This window comes from Phyllosticta citriasiana (assembly GCF_038021145.1).
Source record: "Phyllosticta citriasiana strain CBS 120426 chromosome Unknown IWZ02scaffold_2, whole genome shotgun sequence".
Classification (NCBI taxonomy): Eukaryota; Fungi; Ascomycota; class Dothideomycetes; order Botryosphaeriales; family Phyllostictaceae; genus Phyllosticta; species Phyllosticta citriasiana.
In genome coordinates, this window is record NW_027117279.1 from 1,071,783 (window position 1) to 1,091,762 (window position 19,980).

The window sequence follows — 19,980 nt, forward strand, 5'->3', positions numbered from 1 at the left end:
AGCTAATACTTATTATAGAAAATAAAGAATGCTTAAGAACCTAGGTTTAATCTATATTAATATTACTTATAATTTAATCTAGCCTAGTTACTACTATTAGATAACCGTATATTAATATTATTACTAATAATAGGGCTCTATATACCGCCCTAGTCTAGGTATACTATATAGATGAATAGTATTAAGCCCTTACCTTACTACTAAATAGTTATCTAATTATTATTAGGAGTAGGAGGGTTTAGCTAGAGTAGTTATAGAGTAGTTATCTAAGTTATGTTAATGCCTTCCTAATCTAGAGGGCTAGGGTCTTAGTAGAGGCTCTATATAAGGTAGAGGAGGGATATAAGCCTAGAGGGTATTAGGTAGATTATAGATAAAGGGGTCCCTTCCTAGATTATCTTTAGTTAGAGGGGTTCTAGGGTAGTACCTATAGGAACTATAAGTAGAGGGATTATGGAGCTTATTATTCACTCTACTAATAGAGCTTAGAATAGATTCTCTCTTCTTCTTTTTACTCTTCTTTTCCCTTAGTCTACTCTTTACATATGCTATGCCCTAGTAGAAACCTTTATCTAACGTATAAATTTAAGTATAAATTATTAACTAACGTCTCCTTAGAATAGCTCTCTATAGGGTATAGAGGCTATATTCCTACTATTATTATTATACGCCTAAAGTACTTCCTATATTACTTCTTTCCTAGTAGAGCTATAGAGTAGGCAGTTACTAATAAGATATTATAGTATTTATTAGGTAGTATTATTATAGCTATAGTTATCCTAGGCTATCTTACTAAACTATAATAGGTAGGCTTTAAAGTAGCTATAGTTTAGTTTTAATTAGAAGTAGGCTAATGCTTCTAGTTATCTATACTTAGGGAGTTAGATAGACGTCCTTAGTATAGATAGGAAGTTACGTACGTATAACCCCTAGGATAGTATTATCTATGCTTCCTAGTATTATATAGTATATACTATCTATTCTACTATAGTTCTTTATCGTACACGCATCCTAAGGAGGGTAGTACTTAAGTAGTTATTCTCTAGGGTTAGCTTAGTAGCCTCCTTTATAAGGGCGTCTACTTATAGGTTTCCTCTAATCCCTATATAGCCTAGGGCCTATAAGAAGGTAAGACTACCTTATCTAGCTATAATTAAGTAGCCTATATCTATAGCTTAAAGTTATAGTCCTTAACCTAGTAGGTTAAACGGGGTTTAGAGGCGGTATAGTATAGCTTAGTTATCTATATATACTATAATCCATCGTCCTAGCTATTTCTAGGTAGCTAACTCTATAGCCCTTATAAGTGCCTCTAGTTCTCCATCGTATATAAGCTAGTATAGTCTAGTATTTCCTCTATATCCTACTACTACTCTTATACTATCTTATTAGGTATTATATACTATAATTCCTATATCTACTCTATTTCCTTTTAGGATAGATAAAGCGTTAGAGTATAGGATAACTACCTAAGTCGTATATTCTATACGTCTAACGTGTACTTAGACTTCTTATTCCTTTAGGAGGTAGCTAATCTTAACTTCGTACGGAGTAGTCTTTTTCTATAGGGGAAAGGAACCATGTTTAATTAGGCTTTTAGTACCTATTACTAGGTCCGAAATTATGCTCTAGATATGTTTAAGTTATGTCTATCATCCTAGTATATTCTCTTATTTAAACTTATTAATAATTATATATACTAGGTGTTAGTAACTAAGCTTAAAGAGTCGTATAGTATATACTTAAAGTAATATATTACGCCTTAGGTAGGGGGGGAGAAGTCCTACTTTAATTTCTATAGGGGTAATTAGGGAGGTCTAAAAGGCTCCTAGGATTTAGTATAGTCTGTTATTTTAAAGTATTCGTCTAAGTATCTTAGATCTACCGACTTACTAGAAAACTAGGGACCTATAATCTACTATACTTTATATATAAGCTAGGTATAGTTATTAGATAGTAGTAGGGGATAGTCTATATTATATATTAGCTAGCTACATAAGCCTACTAAGTAATTACTTTACTTAGGTGTTCTAAATTATCATATATAGCCGGAATAATAGGCGTATATTAAACTATATCCTAAGCTATTAGATGAGTTACTTTAGCTATACTATATAGTCTTCTAGGAGCGTAATTATAGCTTACTTAGCCTCATCTAAGCTTATAAAATAGATGAGGTCTATTTTATCTTTATTAAAATTAACGGCATATTAGGTTCTAAGTAAGAAAAGCTAGTTAGCTTCCTACTAGAGGATCTACGCATTTTTCTTCTAGCTTATTAAGGAGATTATAATTAAAACATTATTAATATATAAGAGGAATTAGACTAAGTAAGAGGAAAAGAGTTTTCATATATAAATAAGAAATAGGATTAGTAAGACTAGGCTTCCCTAGGGAATTCCTAAAACTATTAGATAAAGGTCCTCTTATTAGCTATTAAAGGAGATCTAGAGTTATTACCTACTAGTAAATGTCTTTACCTATGCTAGGAGGGAGGTAGGAAGCCTAATTTCCCCTATTATATATAAGAGCTAGTTATAGGCTACATGATTAAAGGCACCTTATACGTTAAGGAATAGGGTTAATATCTTATACTATACCCTCCTCTCATCTTAGATAATATGTATAAGGATTATTACTATATTAATTACTAACTTCTATAGTCGTCCGCCTATTTAGGATAGGTATAGGAGGTAGGTAGCTTCTATAAGCACTCTAAGACGTTTTACTATAATGTGTTTAAGGACTTTTCCTAGGTAGTTAAGTAGGGAGATAACTCTATATACTTTTAGGTCTACGTAATTAGGTTTCCCTAGCTTCTTAAGTATTATACCTACCGCTTCTCTCTAGCATTCTAGGTAATATCCGTACATAAAGAAGGTTTAGTATATCTAGGTAAATTTTTTAGGATGAGCGTCGTACGCCTTAGTAATTATCTTCTAGTAGATCTAGTCTAGCCTAGGGGTAGTACCTTTAATCTTATAAGAGTAGGTATACTATACTTCCTTATCCGTAAGGGAGGGCTAGTCCTATAGCCCTTCCTTATAGTTTATCTAGTTACGTAGGGGAACGTATAGTAGTAGGGGGAAGAGTTTCTAATAGAAGGTAGTATACTTACTATTATATAATAATTAGAGTTAATCTTAAAGGTTACGTATCTAGGGGATTCACTTAGATCGGGTTACTTTCGTGTACGCTATTACCTTATAGATAGACTAGGGTGTTTCTTTTATAAGGAAGTTATTCTAGTGCTCTTATTTTACCTACTTAATGGCCGTGTTATATATATTCTATGCTTATATATATATAACTTAGTTATAACGTGCCCTACGCCTTACTTATATAGTGGTTATCCTTAAGGCCATAAGGAGTAGGGACTACTATAGTTTTTATTACTATCTAGAGGTTACCTATAGGATGCTACGTTTAGCTACTATCTCTATTACCTTTATAAGGCGTCGTCTAAGTTAGTCTAGGTCCTCTTATAAGGTCCTACTAGAGAGTATATATTATACCCTATTAGGAAGGGCTTAGATAAGTAGACTCATAATCTTATTTAACTCTTCTTAGACGATTTACCTATACTAGGCCTAGTCGGCCTTTTTAATATTAAACCGTAGTAGTAGTATTAGTATATCTTAAAACTCATTATACGTAATAGTAAAGAGAATAGCGTTATAGTTAGATAGGGGGTTCTCTCGTACCTACTAGTTAATTACTTAAGTAGTAACTATTAGAGTATATAGGGAGAGGTTAATAACTATTTCCCTTTCTATCCCTATATGAAAGAAGGTACCTACTCTAGGTTAGTTTTAGAGTTTAAGGCGGTTTTCCTTAATCTATTTATATAGAGCTTCTACTTTATAAGATTAGGGGGAGAGTAGGTCCTACGTTAGATAGTATTTATTAAAGTCCCCTATATAGATTATTAGCATAGTAGGGGGGCTATACTTAATAACTCTTTCTATTATATGTAGGGAGGATAGGGTGCCTTATTCCGCCTTATTATAGATGTTAACTATGTAGATAGTATCTTCTCTATAGGTTAAATCCATAGTAAGGTAGTTAGGGCTAGGGAAGATATCTAGGTAAGGATTTACCTAGATATAGGTAAGGGATTTATTTAGGTAGAGTATTATCTAAGGATGTAAGCCCTATAGGAAGGTTAGGAGAATTTATATTATAGAGGGGTAGGAGATTAATTATATATTAGCTATATTATCTTATAGTATTATCTATAGTTCCTAGATAAATATTAGGTAGATGCCTAATTAGAGAGTATCCTAGAGTACTACTTCTATAGCCTAGGCATTCTAGTTTAAGTTAACTTATATAACTTTAAGGTTACCTAATATATCTACTAGGGGGATGTCTTTATTAGATAGTAGGGATAGTTTAGGTCCTAGGAGTAATAAGTACCGTTATAGTTACTATACTTTAGTGCTATATAGGTATATATTATGCCTCTCTTTATATAGTATTTATAGTTATGCTTCTCTATTACGTAGGGGCTAGTATATAGTAAGTATTTAGTCCTATTATAACACCTTAAGGAGCTATAGCTAAATTCTTAACACTTTATATATTATATATTAGGAGTAATCCTAAGGAGTTTTATAACCCTTATACTTACTCCTATAAGGTAGAATAGCTTTAAGATAGCTATCTCTACTTCTTTTACTATATAAAAGGCTATAACGACTAACCCTACTTTCTAGGTAGCCCTCCTTTCGGCCGAAGTGAGCTAGTATAGTATTCTAATAATAGAAAGGCTAGGGTTAAAGGTACGAACCTCTTCTATAATAAATTATCTAATGTTAAGTAGGCGTAGGTCTTCTAGAGGGATACTATAGGTAATAACCTTATACTAGGTTTAGTTCTCCTAGACTATAGCATCTAGGAATAGGTAAGTAAAGAGGTCCTTATAGGAGGTAAGGAATTTAGAGTCGTACTAGGGTAAGCTAGTAAGTAGGATGTTACCCTTCTCTATATATATTACTATTAACATAATAGGGCTAGATATGCCTACATTCTTAAAAGTATTATTAATGTTATTTTATATAGAAAGAGGGTTAAAGTCTAGGAAGAGACTCTACTTCTAGATAATAACCTATATATCCCGTAGGGTCTTTTAGGGAGTAGTAGCTAGCTTTATAGTTATCTTTAGGTAGGGAGTTATCGTATATAGTTTCCTAGTAGTAGTTACTTTCTAGGCTTAGGTTATATATAAAGGGTTAGCTAGGGTTATAGGAAGGATAACCGGCTTTTATAGCTAGTAAACTTTTACTCCTAGCGTATAGGTAGTATTTTTAAGGGAGTAAACTTAAGTAGTAAGAACTAATAATATATTACCTACGCGATCTATCTTAGTATAATCCCGTAGGACGTTACTAAGGTTATAGAGTCTTTACTTTTTACTTATATTATATGTAAGGTTTATTACGTATAGGATATAAGAGAGGGCTATATTAATTACCTCCTAGGTAGTATTAAAGTTTAGATAAAATCTAACCCTAGTCCTTTTTCCTTAGTAGGTAGGGTTAGGTTTAGAAGTATCTACTAGGATAGTTCTCTTTAGCCTAGTATACTATTTCTAGACTAGGCCTAGTATGATAAGTAGTAGGGATAATAGGGGGATAGGGCTTATATAAGCGTCCTAATCTATTTTCTTAGGTTTATTAGCTAGTTAAGTTAGCGGTAAGTTAGATAGTATAGGGATATCCTAGTCTATTTCCTTAGGTTTATTAGTAAGTTAAGTAGGTAGTAGGCTAGGTAGTATAGGGGTATCCTAGATTTTATAGTTATAGCTATCTAGTAGAAGGGAAACTAGTTTAGGTAGGGCCTCCCCCTAGGGGGTAGGCATAGGTATACTTATAGTACGATACTTTAGAGGGTAGGTTTTTACTTTCTAACTTTAGTTATATACGTATGAGCCCGCGCTATAGAGTTATAGTAGGTATAGTGATTTTCGATTTTTAAAAAATTTTATATATAGTAATAACTTATTAACGCATAGGCTTTTTTTTAAGAAGTGGTAGCTAAACTAAAGAAGAGTTAGATTAATTATTTATTTATTTTATGTCTTACTAGAGCTATAGGCTATCTAAGACGGAGCTATCTATAGGGGATACCGCGTACGTTTATAAGGTAAGTAGGGATACCTAGCTAAAGAATCTTATATAATAAAGTATAATTCTTAGTATAATGTCGGTATAGGGTTATTATAGATAGATAGTTTATCTAGGCTCTTTTTAGGTAAGGGGGGGCTAAGAACTAGCCTTCCTACCGTTATCTAAGTAGATAGGTAGCATGAAGTAAGAGTAATAAAAGGAAGAGGGGTAAGAAGAAGGTATATATAGAAAAGTAAATATAGTATAGGGTAGTAGGTAAGGTAGATTATATATATACTCTACTATAGCGTTCTAGTACTATCCCTAATAGTACTATTTTTAGTTAGTATTATATAACACCTTTCTTAGCACCTATAAAGGTAAAAAAAAGTAGGTAAGGTTTTTAACTAGTAGTATATATCTTCTAGCCGGCTAGTATAGTTAGCTAATACTTATCTTAGAAAATAAATAACGCTAAAGAACCTAGGTTTAATCTATACTAATATTACTTATAATTTAATCTAGCCCTATTACTGCTATTAGATGACTATAAGTTAATATTATTACTAATAATAGAGCTCTATATACCGCCCTAGCCTAGGTATACTATATAGATAAATAGTATTAAGCCCTTACCTTACTGCTAAACGGTTATCTAATTATTATTAGGAGTAGAAGAGTTTAGCTAGAGTAGTTATAGAGTAGTTATCTAAGCTATGTTAATACCTTTCTAATCTAGAGGGCTAGGGTCTTAGTAGAGGCTCTATATAAGGTAGAGGAGGGGTATAGGCCTAGAGGGTGTTAGTTAGACTACGGATAAAGGGGTCCTTTCCTAGATTATCTTTAGTTAGAGGGGTTCTAGGGTAGTACCTATGGGAACTATAAGTAGAGGGATTATAGAGCTTATTATTTACTCTACTAGTAGAGCTTAGAATAGATTCTCTCTTCTTCTTTTTACTCTTCTTTTCCCTTAGTCTACTATTTACATGTGCCATGCCCTAGTAGATACCTTCGTCCGATGTACGAATTCAAGTATGAATTATTAACCGACTTCTCCTTGGAACAGCTCTCTATAGGGTATAGAGGCTGGTTTCCCTCTGTTGTTATCGTACGCCTTAAGCGCTTCCTGCATTATTGTCTTCCGGACTTGAGCCAGAGTCATCACACACACAAACACAAGAAAAAGTAAAAGAGAATAACAGCTAGTTGACCCGTTGGGAGCAAGCATTGAAGCAACAACTGTGATTCTATTCCGTCGCTGCCTCTCCCATGACTTTCTTCATCAAGCTCTATTCTACATGGGACGGCACGTCAAGCAAGCACAAGAAAAGATGGGATGAAATGAATACATTGATTGAAAAGAACCGTCCACCGACCCAATGCTCGCCCATCTCAATTCAAAAAAAACGCCTCGACATGATGCCGCTACGCCAATCAATGATAGACCCTGCCTCCGTACCGTTTTTTGTTGGAAGAAAATATATACACCGCCACCATTTCCATCTTTTGGTTGCTGTGAGCTCCCTTGGATGCTCGAGAGGTAGGCAATCTCCGCATCACATCACACGGCAAGACTTGTTGCTCTCCTGGCTCCCATCGCCAGCAGCCGGCTCGTTGACGCCGCCGGACGGAGAGCGCTTCCCCTCTTCCTCTACCTTAACATGGCCCGCGTCTCCTTTGCCTTCCCGCAAGCTAGTAAAGGCAAGACGCGTTTTCTCGTCATCATCGTCGTCCTTGCCACAATGATAATGTCCTACCTACAAAGAAGAAAAGAATCAGAATACATGTTCATTTGGTATCTCGTCGAAAGCAAAGACATACAAGAGCACCACCAAAACACCCCTCAGAGCTCAATACTTGCCTCTCTGTGTCCGTTGATCCCATTCGAATTTCCATTGGCGTGGTCCTTGTTTTTGTGGTTGTGATCTTGGTCGTCGTCGTGATCGTCACCAAATACGCTGAAATCGTCCATGTCCTGTTCTTCGCTGCCGTCGTGTGTTGTTTTGTTGTCAACCCCGTTTTGCTGCTGCCGTTCGAGTCGCGGCGATCCGGGAGGTGTCTCGTCAACGACGCCAACGACAGCCCACTTAGCGCTGCTGCCGCGGCGGCGACGCGGTGTCCTGAAGAGTCTGCGGAGGCCAAAGTTGGACACCGAGTCGTCATTGTCGTCGGAGAAGAGGTCGAGCGGCGTCGGCTTGGACCGATAGGCGGAGACGGGCGACGATGAGGTGCTGGTAGTCGCCGTCGTGGTCGTCCGGCGGAGGCGAGTGGGCAAGGTGGCGGGCGCCGTTGACAGAGTGCCAGAAGGACCTTTGGGTTTGGGTGTGCGCTCTGCGTAGGCGGCGGTTGAAGGGCGAGGCTGCGACATGGTGAGGCGCTGCTGCTGCTCTTCGCGAAGGAGCTGTGCCTGTGCAAGTTGGGATTGAGCGGCGCGATTGCGTTGTTCGCGCTCCAGCTGGGAGGACGGATCGTCTGCGGGAGAGGGAACGTTACTCGATGGCGATGAGTTTGATCCAGATGCTGGCACAGTGTCGCCCGCACAGTCTTTAGATCCTTCACCTTCTCCCCCATCCGGCGCATCGTCTCCGATAATGTAAGCTTCTCCCTTCTCCTGATTCCACCTCAACGTCGCTATCTTCGCCGCCTCCTCCTCATCCTCACTGGCTCTCCTCTTCTCGCCGGTCACTGGATCATAGATCCAACCCTCGCGTATCCACATCCACCGCAGAAAACCCTGAAGTTCCTTGTCGGATGCACGCACGCGCTTCCACTCCGGCTCGAAGCCTGGCTCCGCGTCCTCACCGTTGAATCCAGATGCACATCCACGCAGCTGATCGCGGCAAAAGATGCGCCAACTGTCCAACGCATAGTCTCCTACATTCGTCAAGTGGCATACTTCAAAAGCCGCGACTCGGGGATCTTCGTCAGACAGAATCTCACCCGGGCGGATGTCTAGATGGGCCCCTTTAGATGGATAATTCATCTTTCGGTAACGGCGACCCTTGACCGGCGGATTCGTGAGCCAGAACCTGGCCAGCGTGATTATGGAAAGAGCCCGTCGAGACTGAAGGCCAAGCGGCCTAATCATCTCGGTGAGTTCGACCAGGTCTGCGGCGACAAGATCGTCCACGGTCGGATACTTCTCCACAAGCTCCCAGAATTTAGGAATGGCCTGCTTCCCGTTGGTTCTGTTGAGCAGCATGTTTGCGATAAGCATAAACAAAGGCTTGTCGGTAAGCTGTTCCTGTATCAAACCATAAGTATCAGTCTCCGTGGATGGGAATGGGAGACGCGGAGCGCCAGCAAGGGGGCGGGATGCTTTAGCCGGTGAGAAGTGATTTGAATGCAGACCGGTACGGCGACGAGGCGTGGCTTGACCTGAGACGGTACCGTCTTCATTAATGAATCCATTCGGATCATCGTCGAAAGAGTAGTCGGACCCTCGGCTGGCCGCCTCCGATACTTGGTCTTCGTCTGAGCCCTCCCAGCTTTCATCTTGGTCATTCTCGTGACCATGCTCCCGGCTCTCGTCTTGATCTCGACCTTGGTTTTCGACCTCGGCTTCGGACGAAGGCTCGTGGTCTTGCGCCTTCTCGTCGATACTCGGGTCTCGATTTTCAGGCACGGGCGACTCTTGGCGGGTGACATCGGATTCAGCGCCGTCGACTTCTTCCACGTGTTCCAAGGTAGAATCATCCGCGGCTGCTACTTGGAGAGAAGAAAGGACTGGGTAGGAAACCGTATATACTGGCCTTTCCGAAGACTGGTGGCCAGAGGGCACGCTTTCGTCGTCTTTGTCGTGATCCTGTTTGCTGTCCGCTGTGTCATAGCGCTGCGGAGCCTCCTCTTCATCCGCACTTTTGTAATCAGCAGCTGAATCGTCGTCTTGTGCACCTGCGGAGGGCGACGACAGAGTTTCCAGTTCGTGCGTCGAGTCGTCGTCCTTTGCCTGGTCGGCGTCAGCAGTGCTGGCCACCATGTCCTCGTCCTGCGGTTCTGCAGACTTCCCATCGCGAAAATTGGGCGAGGCAGCTGATTTGTCTGGATGGGAGACGGGAATGAAGACGCCGACAAATGTGCTCCTCATTTTTGAAGGGGTCTCGGCTTTCGGTGGCAAGTCATCGTCAGATTGTGGGGAGGGACTTTTGGCAGGACGGCCTATTTGGTGTGATGATGTTCTTCGAGTGTGAGATTTTGTCTTTCTAGACGAGAATGATAACCTCCGCGCTGTTGTTTTCGTGACCGACTCGCTCGAATCGTATCCATCTTGGTACGACACGCGAGGTGTTGAACGGAGACGCCGCCGCCTGGTTGACGATGGAGATTCCCTGAATTCTTCAGCGGGGCTTCTCTGGGACCCCCGAGTAATCATTTGAGAGCCCTCATTTTGGTTTTCCGAATCGTCAGCTCTGTAGGTTTCAATGTCGATACCAAGCTCTCGAAGCACAAACTGATTAGACTTTCGACGTGACTCTTTTGTCCTTGGCTTTCGATTCGACTCCTGCTTTGTCGATCCATCCTTCCTGCAGAACTGTCCAGTTCGATTGCGCAGAGGTTGCGGAGCCGACTTTGAGCTCACAGGCAATTCACTCTCAGCAGGAGCCGATCGCTCCCTTGCACGGGGCTGTCCAGATCGGTTGTGGAGAACGCGCGGTGAATTCGCGACTGCTTGGCTTTCACCGGGAGAATTTGCTTGATCTGCTTCACAAAATTGTCCAGCTTGATGGTGGAGAGGACGCGAAGGCGAGTTTGAAATCACGGCCCCTTGGATCTCAGGAGGAGGAGGCACCGCTGGAATCGACACATCTTCGAGTTTAACTGCGCTAACGTCTTGGCCCATGTCGAGCTCGTCTTTCTCACTGGCAGCGGCGGACGGAGACGAATGACTTTGGTCGGTAGAGGTGGGGCGTTGTTTCGTGGAATAAACGGGCGGACTGTCCGGCTCGTCATAGTTTGTTGACATACCATGGTTGTGGTTTGACTTTTCGAGAGGCTTTAAGCTTTCTCCATGAGTATCCGACATGGTCTCGGCTTCCAAGCCTCGGTCGGTAGTCGCGGCTTGGTTGACTCGGGGCTTGTGTGCTTCTAGATCCACAGGCGATTGTTCTCTCTCGTGAGGCATATCTTGTTCGACAGAGCTGCCTTTCTTCGATCCCGACAGAGCAATGCCATTAATGATTTCGTTTGCAGACGGCGACCTCGAGGTGTGACTTGCTGGACTATTGAGCTGTTCTTGACGGGGTGACGACGAAGGACGATAAACTGGTGTCTGGGGCGCGCTCTCAAACGGCGTAGGATCTCCAGTTTCAGAGCTCTTGGGCGACATTGAATGCTCTTGATCAGTCTCCCCCGCTTGCCCATCGACTAGTTGCGGCTCGGCTGCTGTATCATTTGCGCCATTGATCTTTGCGTGAACATCGCCTTTACCTACGCTCTCAGCTTGGTCAGAACCTTGCTCGGCGTGTGCATTCTCTTGCTTAGACTCGGCTGGCTGGGGAAGTTGCGCCGTACGAATCAGCTTTGGGCTTCTCAATGCAGGCGGTGGACTCTGAGGCGACTTCAGCTTGGTTTGCTGGGGGCTTTGAACCGGGCGAGACTCGGGTTCCTGGTTGATCGATGTCCACATGCCGTGCTTCTCGCCATCACTCTCATCTTCAGAGGAAGCTTCATCGTCGCTCTGTTGAGGCATGCCCGTGTCGTCTACTCTTGAATCATCCTGCTTCGAAGGTGGCATCTCAGGAGAGATGATCTTGGTTGTTCGCGAGCTTTGGGCTTGAGGAGGCGTCATTTGGTTGACATTCAACGGGGCGGCCTCCTGATCATTGTCATTGCCGTCGTCACTTGAAGCGGAAGCCGATTCATCGCTGTCCCCAGAGCCCGCATCACTGTCCAGGGTGTCTGCCAAAGGGTTTTCCATATTTGCAGTCGAAGTTTTCGGACTCGGTCTGCGGACCTCTGGTGCGGTTTTTCCCGGAAGAGGCGTCTTGGGCTCCGCCAAAGATTTGCCCAACCGGGAGCTTGGAAAGGACAACGAGGCAGAATTGGTGGTGTTTGTTCTGGCAGTCTTCTCTCGATCACCGTCGTCGTCATCGCTTGAGCTCGAGCTCTCAGAGCTCTCGTCACTCTCATCGGTTCCATGTTCGATACCAAGGATGTCGACGTTCTTTACATTTGCCTTTGGCGGAGTTTTTGGTTTGAGTGGCACTGCAGGACGTGAGTTTGCGAGCGTGGGCGTAAATGCTTTGAGCCGGGTGAGTGTCAAGAGTGGCTTCGCTTGAAGGCTGGCGGGTGGGTCGAGTGTACATTGTGAGGGCGTTTGCGATGGAGTCTTGGGGAAGTGTGGAGGCCGCGGTATAGGCTTGAAAATACCCTCCGCTTCAAAGCCGGAGTCGCTCTCTGATTCGGTCTCGGACTCGGGATCTTTGGACGAGTCGGTGTCTGCATCCTCATCTCCCGTTTGCTCAGGCGGAAGGGACTGCGCAGGTTCGATCGGCATGTCGGGCTCAACATCAGAGGCATCCTGTGCCTCTGGTTCCGAGTCGGATAGATACTGAGCGGGAAGAGTATCCCAACCCTGCACATCAGACTTGAGAGGAGATTCTGAAGCTGCCGGGGGAGCAGGGGACTCATGGACGGAACCATGCCTCTCTAGCGAAGAGACTTGCTCTAATGGTTCATCGTGAGCAAAACCTTCAGTCGCAGGTGCTTGAGGGTCCTGAGGGATCGATTCAGAAACAGTGGCCTCCTCAAAGGTTGAGTATTGCCTCTGTTCATGGGCCGAACCAGATCTCTTTGGCGAGGGAATGGATGACACAGGCTCATCTTGCGCGGAACTTCCGGTCGCGGTGACCTGAAGCCTTTTGAGAACCGGTCGAGGGAGTGCGGCGGGCTTGGACAGCGAGCCTGGCCGTCTCTCCAAGATATCGTGCACCTTTGATGCCGCATCATCGTCAGTAGCCCGCTCGTCGGACTGGTCATTCACCTTTGCCTTCTTCCTGTCTGGCTTCTGGGCGTCTATTTCGTCATCAGACTTAGCAGCTTCCGGTCCAGCAGAAGCTTTTTGAGGAGTAGAATTGTCGATTTCGGCACCAATGTCAGGACGAGCCTCATTTGGCAACTGCTGCATTGACTTGCGCATTTTCTTCCTCCAGCGCCTTCTTGCTTTAGAGCTCATGCCCTCAGGTGGCTCAGGCAACACGAGCGAGTCGTTGGCGAAACGAGTCAAGGTAGGCAAAGAAAACACTGAAGTCGAAGAAGCCAGCGATAATTTTGTCACATCAGTTGGTCGGGATTCTTCTTCAGAAGGAGGAGAAGGGGAGCGCTTGCGTTTTGGCGGAGGCGGGGGTAGAGATGTGGCTGATTTGGACTCATGGTGACCTGGTACAGGTTTTGCAGGCGAGTCTTGAGCTCCAGCAAATGGCAGTGTTGCGAGTGCTTCTCGTGCAGCAATAGATCTCCTTCTTGCCTTCTTCGAATGCTTCTCACTTTTTGCCTCAGGCTCTGCTCCTGGCTTCTCTGATCCCGAGTCGACGTCCGTGGCTTTGCTTGGCTGGGCGGGCTGCGTTTCGAGAGGCTCAGGCAGCTTTGACTTTCTCCTATCCTTCTTTTGTTTCTTCTTGGACGACCGGGGCGTGGGCGCGTGCCCTTCGGTGTGAGTGGGCCATTCATCTTCTGAAACCTCTCGAGCCGCGTCTCCATTTGACGCCACAGACTTGGACAGGCCAGGCTCAGAGACCTCAGACGCGGTTGGCGCTTTTGCCCCTTTGCCCTTTTTCTCCTTCTCCTTGTCAGCGTGTTCATGGCTCTTGTGGCTGGAATGTGGAGCTCCCGACGCGAGATGTGCGGTCTCGCCATCGTGCTGCACGCGCTTGGTCTTCTTACGCGGAGGAGGTGAAGGAGACCGAGAAGCTTGATGGGTCGTGTGCTTCTTTTTCTTGTCCTTCTTGCCTTCTGTAGTCCTTGAGTCTGACTCGTGTCTGCTCTCCCCATGCTTTTTCTTCGTCTTCGAGATATGTCCCGCGTTGGGGGCTTCGGCTTCATCAAGTGCAGGCTTGGAGCTGCCCTCGTCAGACTGTTCGCGTTTTCTCTTTTTGCTGGACTTGGGTTTTGACGCTGGCTCTTCATGACTTTTATGAGCTTCACTCTTGCTCGTGGTTGGCAGAGGGATCGGTGTTTCGGCAGGTCGGCGCTCAGGTGCATCAGCTGACCTGACTTCAGCATGGGACTTGTGTTTCTTCGACTTTTTGCCCTCGGTGGAAGGCCCCTCGGATTTGGTGTCTGCCGGCTTCACAGACTCGCCAGCACTTTCAGGTGTCTTGCCTTTCTTGTGTTTTTTGGCCCCTTTGCTGTCGGCATCTTCGGCTTGGGTAGGGGGCTCTTCATGGACCAAGGCAGCACTTTCAGAAGATTTGTGCTTCTTCTTGTGCTTCTTTGGCTTTTCCTGCTCGGCGACGGGCTCTTCGGCTTCCCGCTTGACAGTTGTATGTTGAGTTGAAGCAGATGCAGCGGATCCATCCTTCTTCTTGTGTTTCTTTTTCTTCGCTTTCGCAGGCTCCTCGAGCTCCTCCTGTGTGGTAACAGGGGCAGTTGCGTCTTCCTCACCGCTGTCCTTCTTTTTGTGATTCTTGTGTTTCTTGTCATGGTCATGGTCGTCATCTGCTCGCGCAGCGGCGTCTACCATGTCCTTGGCAGAAGTAGCGCTGTCTGGTTTCCGCTCCTTGAGCAACCTCTTGGCCTCACTGACGCACGAGTTGACAAAATCTTCGCTCACATTTTTGGCGCTGGCAAAGGCCTTGACTTCTTTGAGGTACTTCTTCTCCGAGACCTTTTCAGAACCAGAGAAAATGCGGTGGTTGAGGGCATAGTTGGTGACACTGGGCCTCTCCAGAGAAGCCAGAACGGAAGGTGGAAGTGATGACCGAGGAGGAACAGGAGGTTCGTTTGACAGCTGCTTTGACGAAGCCGGCCGTGCAGTGTCGGGTGAGCTAGAAGCCGATGGGTTGTAGGCATTGGGTGCTAATGTCGAAGTCACGCGGGGCTTGTTCTTGGAGCCTTTCGGTCTGCCGGGACGGCCGGGGCCTGCCATGGCGACGCGAGAGAGGTGAGAGAATCAATCCGGCGATGAGTGGAGGAGGAAGTCGCGTGGGCGACGCGTGTTGGTGTAGTCGAGCAATGGAGCGAGGTCTGGAGGACTCAGGATAACGGAGGACAGCAAGCTTTGCAAGGTTGAAGCTTGGTTCCAAAACGAGATGGAGCTCAAACGACTAGCGAGGCTGGTGGCGCGGGTGCAAGTTGAGAAGGGTGGCAACGCGCGAGATGAGAGGCATTGAAGAGGGAAAACAGTTGGCTGACTGGAACGCTGGATGGCGGGTTTTGTGAGACGGAGGCCGACCGGGGCAGAGGGCGCGAAATGAAGAGGACGAGGGCGACGACTTGCGCTGTCAGTTGTTACGGCGAAGCTGCAGCAGCTGTCCTGGAAAGTTGTACGCGCCAACGCGCTCTCACAGACCACGCGGGTCGCGGGTGTAACCCGACAGACACCCCGCTCGGGCCGCAGGTCAACCCTTTCACCTACTGTACCTGCAAGCTACACGTCTGGCACCTGCAGGCCATTGTCCTTGCTTCATGTTTGATAGCACCGTTTTGTCCTTTAGTTACCAGAAAATCATGCCATTTTGTTCTGTCCGTTCGCCGTGAGCTCATAATCTACATGACCATTTGGGTCCCACCATGCGCCTGTCCCTGCTCGCCATGACCTGATCCATCCCATGGTTGTCGAAGGCAAAGTGGAGGGAGGTTGATGAAAAAAAAAAAAAAAAAAAAAAGCAAAAAAGCAAAAAAAGACCACGCCCAATCACCGTCTTGAGAAGCAAAGTCGGTGGCCAGCAGGCTAGCCACGAAGAGAAAAGAAGTGCAAATGCAACCGATATGCTCCCTGTGGTGCTGTGGGGCCATGCTGCTGAGGTGCCCGTTGCTGGGGGAAGCTACTCTACATATCTATGCGCTGAAGTCACCCGAAGGCGAAGGAAACGCAAATGGGGTACTCGCAGGTCGAAAGCAAAGGAAATGGCCAATCTGAGCCGACGAGAAAGGTGGTGCATGATTTCTAGCCGGAAATCTTGGCGAGCTTTTGAAGGACCGACAGCAGGCCAGTGGTGCCCTGCGTGCAGGTCGCTGTCGCCTCAGTGTTCCTAGTTCCAACACTGACGGTCGTGACGTCACGAATGACGCCAGTCGAGCCAAGCTTGTTGGCCCAGCGGAAGATGACCTCGTCCTCGCGGTCGTCGCCAGCGACAAAGAGGAAGTCGGCGGGAGTAGCTCCATTGTTCTCAACATTCCTCTTGCGAAGCTTGTTGAAGATGTGGGTGGCGGCACTGCCCTTGGACCAGTCGAGGGGCTCGATCAAGATGCTCTTGTCGATGGGCACGGCGTGGATGTGCTGGGTCTCGCAGACATCGTTGATGTGGGTAGCACATTCACCAGCCTGGGTCGTGGCCAGCTCGATGTCATCGGCTCTGTCGTAGTGGAAGATGATCGAGCAGTGACGCTCCTCGAGCCAGCTTCCTTCCATGCGCTCCAAGTAGTACGTGAGGATTCCCTTCACCGCCGTCTTCCACTCGTCGACCTTGTCCATCTCGGCGAAAGCGGTCCACTCGTCGCGGCCGCATTCGCGGACAAAGCAGCCATTCTCGGCAATGATACCGAGGCCAGGGACACGGGAGAAGAGGCGCTCTAGCTCCTCCGGGGTGCGGCCACTCATGACATAGACAATGTTGTTCTTGTCCATGAGCACCTCATTGAGAGTGTCAATGACACGCTGGGGGCTGGTCAGGATGATGCTGGTGGGCGATCCGTAGGACGCGAGGGTGCCTTCGTAGTCGAGAATGAAGATGCGCCTGTTGGCATTCTTGTATTTCTCGCTGACCTGCGAGAGGGAAAGGCGGGGAATCGACATCGTATCCCTCATGAAGTGCTCAGAGTGCACCTTGGCGAGGACCTTGTTCAGCGTGTTGATCCAGTAATCGCCAGTGTGGTGGGAGACGACATTGCGAAGCTTGGTGAAGCGACGCTCTTTCTCCTCCGGCGCCATAACCAAAGCCGCCTTGATTGCATCAGCGCACTTCTGGTAGTCCCACGGGTTGACTGCCAATTCAAAGCCGTTGAAGATCGAAGAGCTGCCCGTGAACTCGCTGAGGATCAATGGGCCGTGCTTCTTGTCACTGGCCATGCCATCTTGACACATGATGTACTCGTGTGCAGTCAAGTTCATGCCCTCACGAAGACTCGTGATCATGAGAGTGTCCGCGACGGACAGCAGCGCCAGGTACTGCGAGAATGAGATGTCCTGGCGAAGGAAGACGAGAGGCTGGTGCGCCAGAGTTGAATGCATCGAGTCGATGCGAGTGACAATGTCTGAGACAGTCATGGCCAGCTCTGGATTGTCAGTGGTGGAGGTCGCGACTTGGATCATGACGACCTTGTGCAAGTGTCAGTATATAGAATGAAGAGTAGTGAAGCAGCGGCGACAACTAACCTTGTCCTTGTGTTCGGGGTATTTATTGAGGAAGAGCTCGAAAGCAAGCAGCTTCTGCCTGACACCGCGCACACTGTCCAGCTTGTCGCGAGCAACGATGAGCTGTTTGCCCTTGTAGCGCTCAAGCATGACCTTGATCCACTCTGCCACCATTGGCTCCTCGCGGGCTTCTTGGAGAGCCTTGGGGTCAATGCCGATGGGAAGCCAAGCCACATTGACGAAGCGGTTCTCGAGCTGGATGCCCTCGTTGGTGGCTTCGACGATCAAGATGCGGCTGCAAGTCTGCAAGAAGTGGTGGGCATACTCGCGAGACTGGAAGGCGACTAGGTTGGCACCGAGCATGCCCTCAAGAAGCTGCTTGCGAGAGGCCAAGCAACGGAAAACTTCTGAAGACGGGAAGGCCGTGTGCATGAAGAAGCCGATTTGAGCGTCTGGGAGCTTCTTGCGGACCATGCCTGGAACAAGGAGCAGGTGGTAGTCATGGATCCAGATGACATCGCCACGCTTGTACGACTTGATGATCTTTTCGGCAAAGGCCTGGTTCAGGCGCTCGTAGTAGATCCAAGAGTGGTCCTCGTACGCCTTGCTCTTCGGGTGATCGGGGATCTGGTAGTGAAAGACTGGCCAAAGGATGGTCTTGCAGTAGTGAGCGTAGTGACCGTCGAAGTCACCGTCCTTGACCCAGACGGGAAGCGCATCGTACTCGGACTCCAACTTGTCCTGGATCTCTTTCTTCTTGCTCTCGACAAGGGCATCAGTTGGGAAACCAACGGTACCGACCCAGAGGACGTTGTTGATGGTACCAGCGTTGATGGCGGCGCGGACAGCATTTGCCAGGCCACCATTGCCCTGAACAGCAGGCTCGACGGTCCACTCAGCATCCCACCTCTGCCTGGATCCACTGCGGCTGGGCCTGCTTGAGAAGCTGCCCCGACCTGGCTCCTTGCGCGAGTATCTGGGCTGGGGGAAAGGCGCATCCTGGGCATCAGAGTTCTTTGTGTACTTGAGGATGTCATCCGGCGGCAGGTTGGCGGGACGGGAGCGGGGAGGCTGGTTGAAGAAAGCCAGACCTGTACCCCATTCTGGAACGTGCGCATCACTGCGGACCAAAGCCTTGGGGTCGTGCGGCTTGGGGAAGTGCGTCTGCACCGAAGGCTGAACTTGGCTGAAGAATTCCTCGTGGCGAGCAGTTGCAGAGGGCGTCTGCGGTGGAGTAGGCTGAGAGAACAAGCTGGCCTTTTGCTCATTGGTGTCGTTCTTCGCGTCTAGCAGAGATGGGGCACGTGGGGGTGGGCTTGGTCGCCTGCTTGCTGGGGATGACTGCGCATGGAAGTCGATTGTAATGGGGAGGAAGCTAGGAAGCATCTGATTAGCGATGAACAAGTGAGGTGAGGTGACGCGCGAATGCTCCCAGCGCGAGTAGGCGGTAACTGCGTCGACACGCGAATGCTCCTAACGCAGGTGAAGACTCGTCGAACGTGCGAATGCTCCCTACGCGGGTGACGACTCGCCGAACGTGCGAATGCTCCCTGCGTGGGTGAAGCCTCCCGGTCGTCAAACGCGCGAATGCTCCCAGCGCGGGTGACGACTCATTCAGCGCGCGAATGCTCCTTGTGCGGGACGACTCGTCGAGCGTGCGAATGCTCCTCGGGCGGGACGACTTACAGGGAAACGTGGATGTGAGACATGGTCGGCTGTATGTGTGGTCGTATAGGACCACCAAGGATGTTTGTGGTGTGTTTTGACCGCCAAAGTGAGGTGATGTCACGGTTCGGTGATGAGGGCGGGAGGGTGTCGAGGGTAAGAGAGGAAGGGTGCCGCGATGGCAGATCAAGGGATGGAAGGGTTCTTGACAGGCGGGAAGGGTTGTGTCGGGAGGGAGGTTAAGGTGGAGGGAGGGTAGGGTAGGGTAGGGTAGGGTAGAGAGGAAGAGAGTAGATGAAGGGTGTGGAGGAGGAATTTGGGCAATTGACTAGGATAGCAGGCGGTTTCGTCACCGGCATGAGCGGGCCGTGCGCGGGCCGCCGAAGAGCAACTGGCAGCTCAGCACACACAAGGATGGATGACCGTCTGCGCCTTGGTTGTGGTCAAAAGTTGTGTTCGGTTTGTTTTTTTCATCCCAGGGAATCGTCAGAGCTGATATCCCTGTCCAACGCCGAACGGCAACAACAACAACAACAACAACAACATCACCTTTCTCGACGTGCAACTCCAGTCGCCTTCGGCCCCAAGCTCCAGCTCCAGCTCCAGCTCCAGTCCAGTCCAGTCCAGTTCTTCAACCCTCGATCGTTCCCGATCACTACGCTGCCATGACGTCGCGTCTGCGCCGTGGAATGC

General features: G+C 47.3%; 2 protein-coding genes across 2 annotated transcripts; both read right to left on the minus strand.

The window, feature by feature from the left end:
- Positions 1–8,742: 8,742 nt before the first annotated feature.
- IWZ02DRAFT_351686 (DNA glycosylase) lies at positions 8,743–9,399 on the minus strand (the record flags this gene model as incomplete). The annotated part of the gene is made up of 1 exon (XM_066764250.1): positions 8,743–9,399. A coding segment is annotated over one exon (657 nt), but the record flags the coding sequence as incomplete, so codon positions are not given.
- A 6,614-nt stretch (positions 9,400–16,013) lies between these two features.
- IWZ02DRAFT_129233 (alpha,alpha-trehalose phosphate synthase-like protein subunit) lies at positions 16,014–19,556 on the minus strand. Its single transcript, XM_066761607.1, has 3 exons — positions 19,309–19,556; positions 17,644–18,997; positions 16,014–17,586 (listed from the first exon to the last, which is right to left on the minus strand). Exons 1-3 carry the CDS (start codon positions 19,329–19,331, stop codon positions 16,216–16,218), a joined length of 2,748 nt encoding a protein of 915 aa, XP_066626109.1. The 5' UTR covers positions 19,332–19,556; the 3' UTR covers positions 16,014–16,215.
- Positions 19,557–19,980: the final 424 nt, after the last annotated feature.

Excerpts from the sequence above, each read along its gene's own strand:
- IWZ02DRAFT_129233 (XM_066761607.1), bottom strand. The coding sequence starts at position 19,331 with ATGTCTCACATCCACGTTTCCCT. Across the intron at positions 18,998-19,308 it reads TCTCACATCCACGTTTCCCT|CTTCCTCCCCATTACAATCG; the intron begins GTAAGTCGTCCC and ends GATGCTTCCTAG. Across the intron at positions 17,587-17,643 it reads ACCCCGAACACAAGGACAAG|GTCGTCATGATCCAAGTCGC; the intron begins GTTAGTTGTCGC and ends CACTTGCACAAG.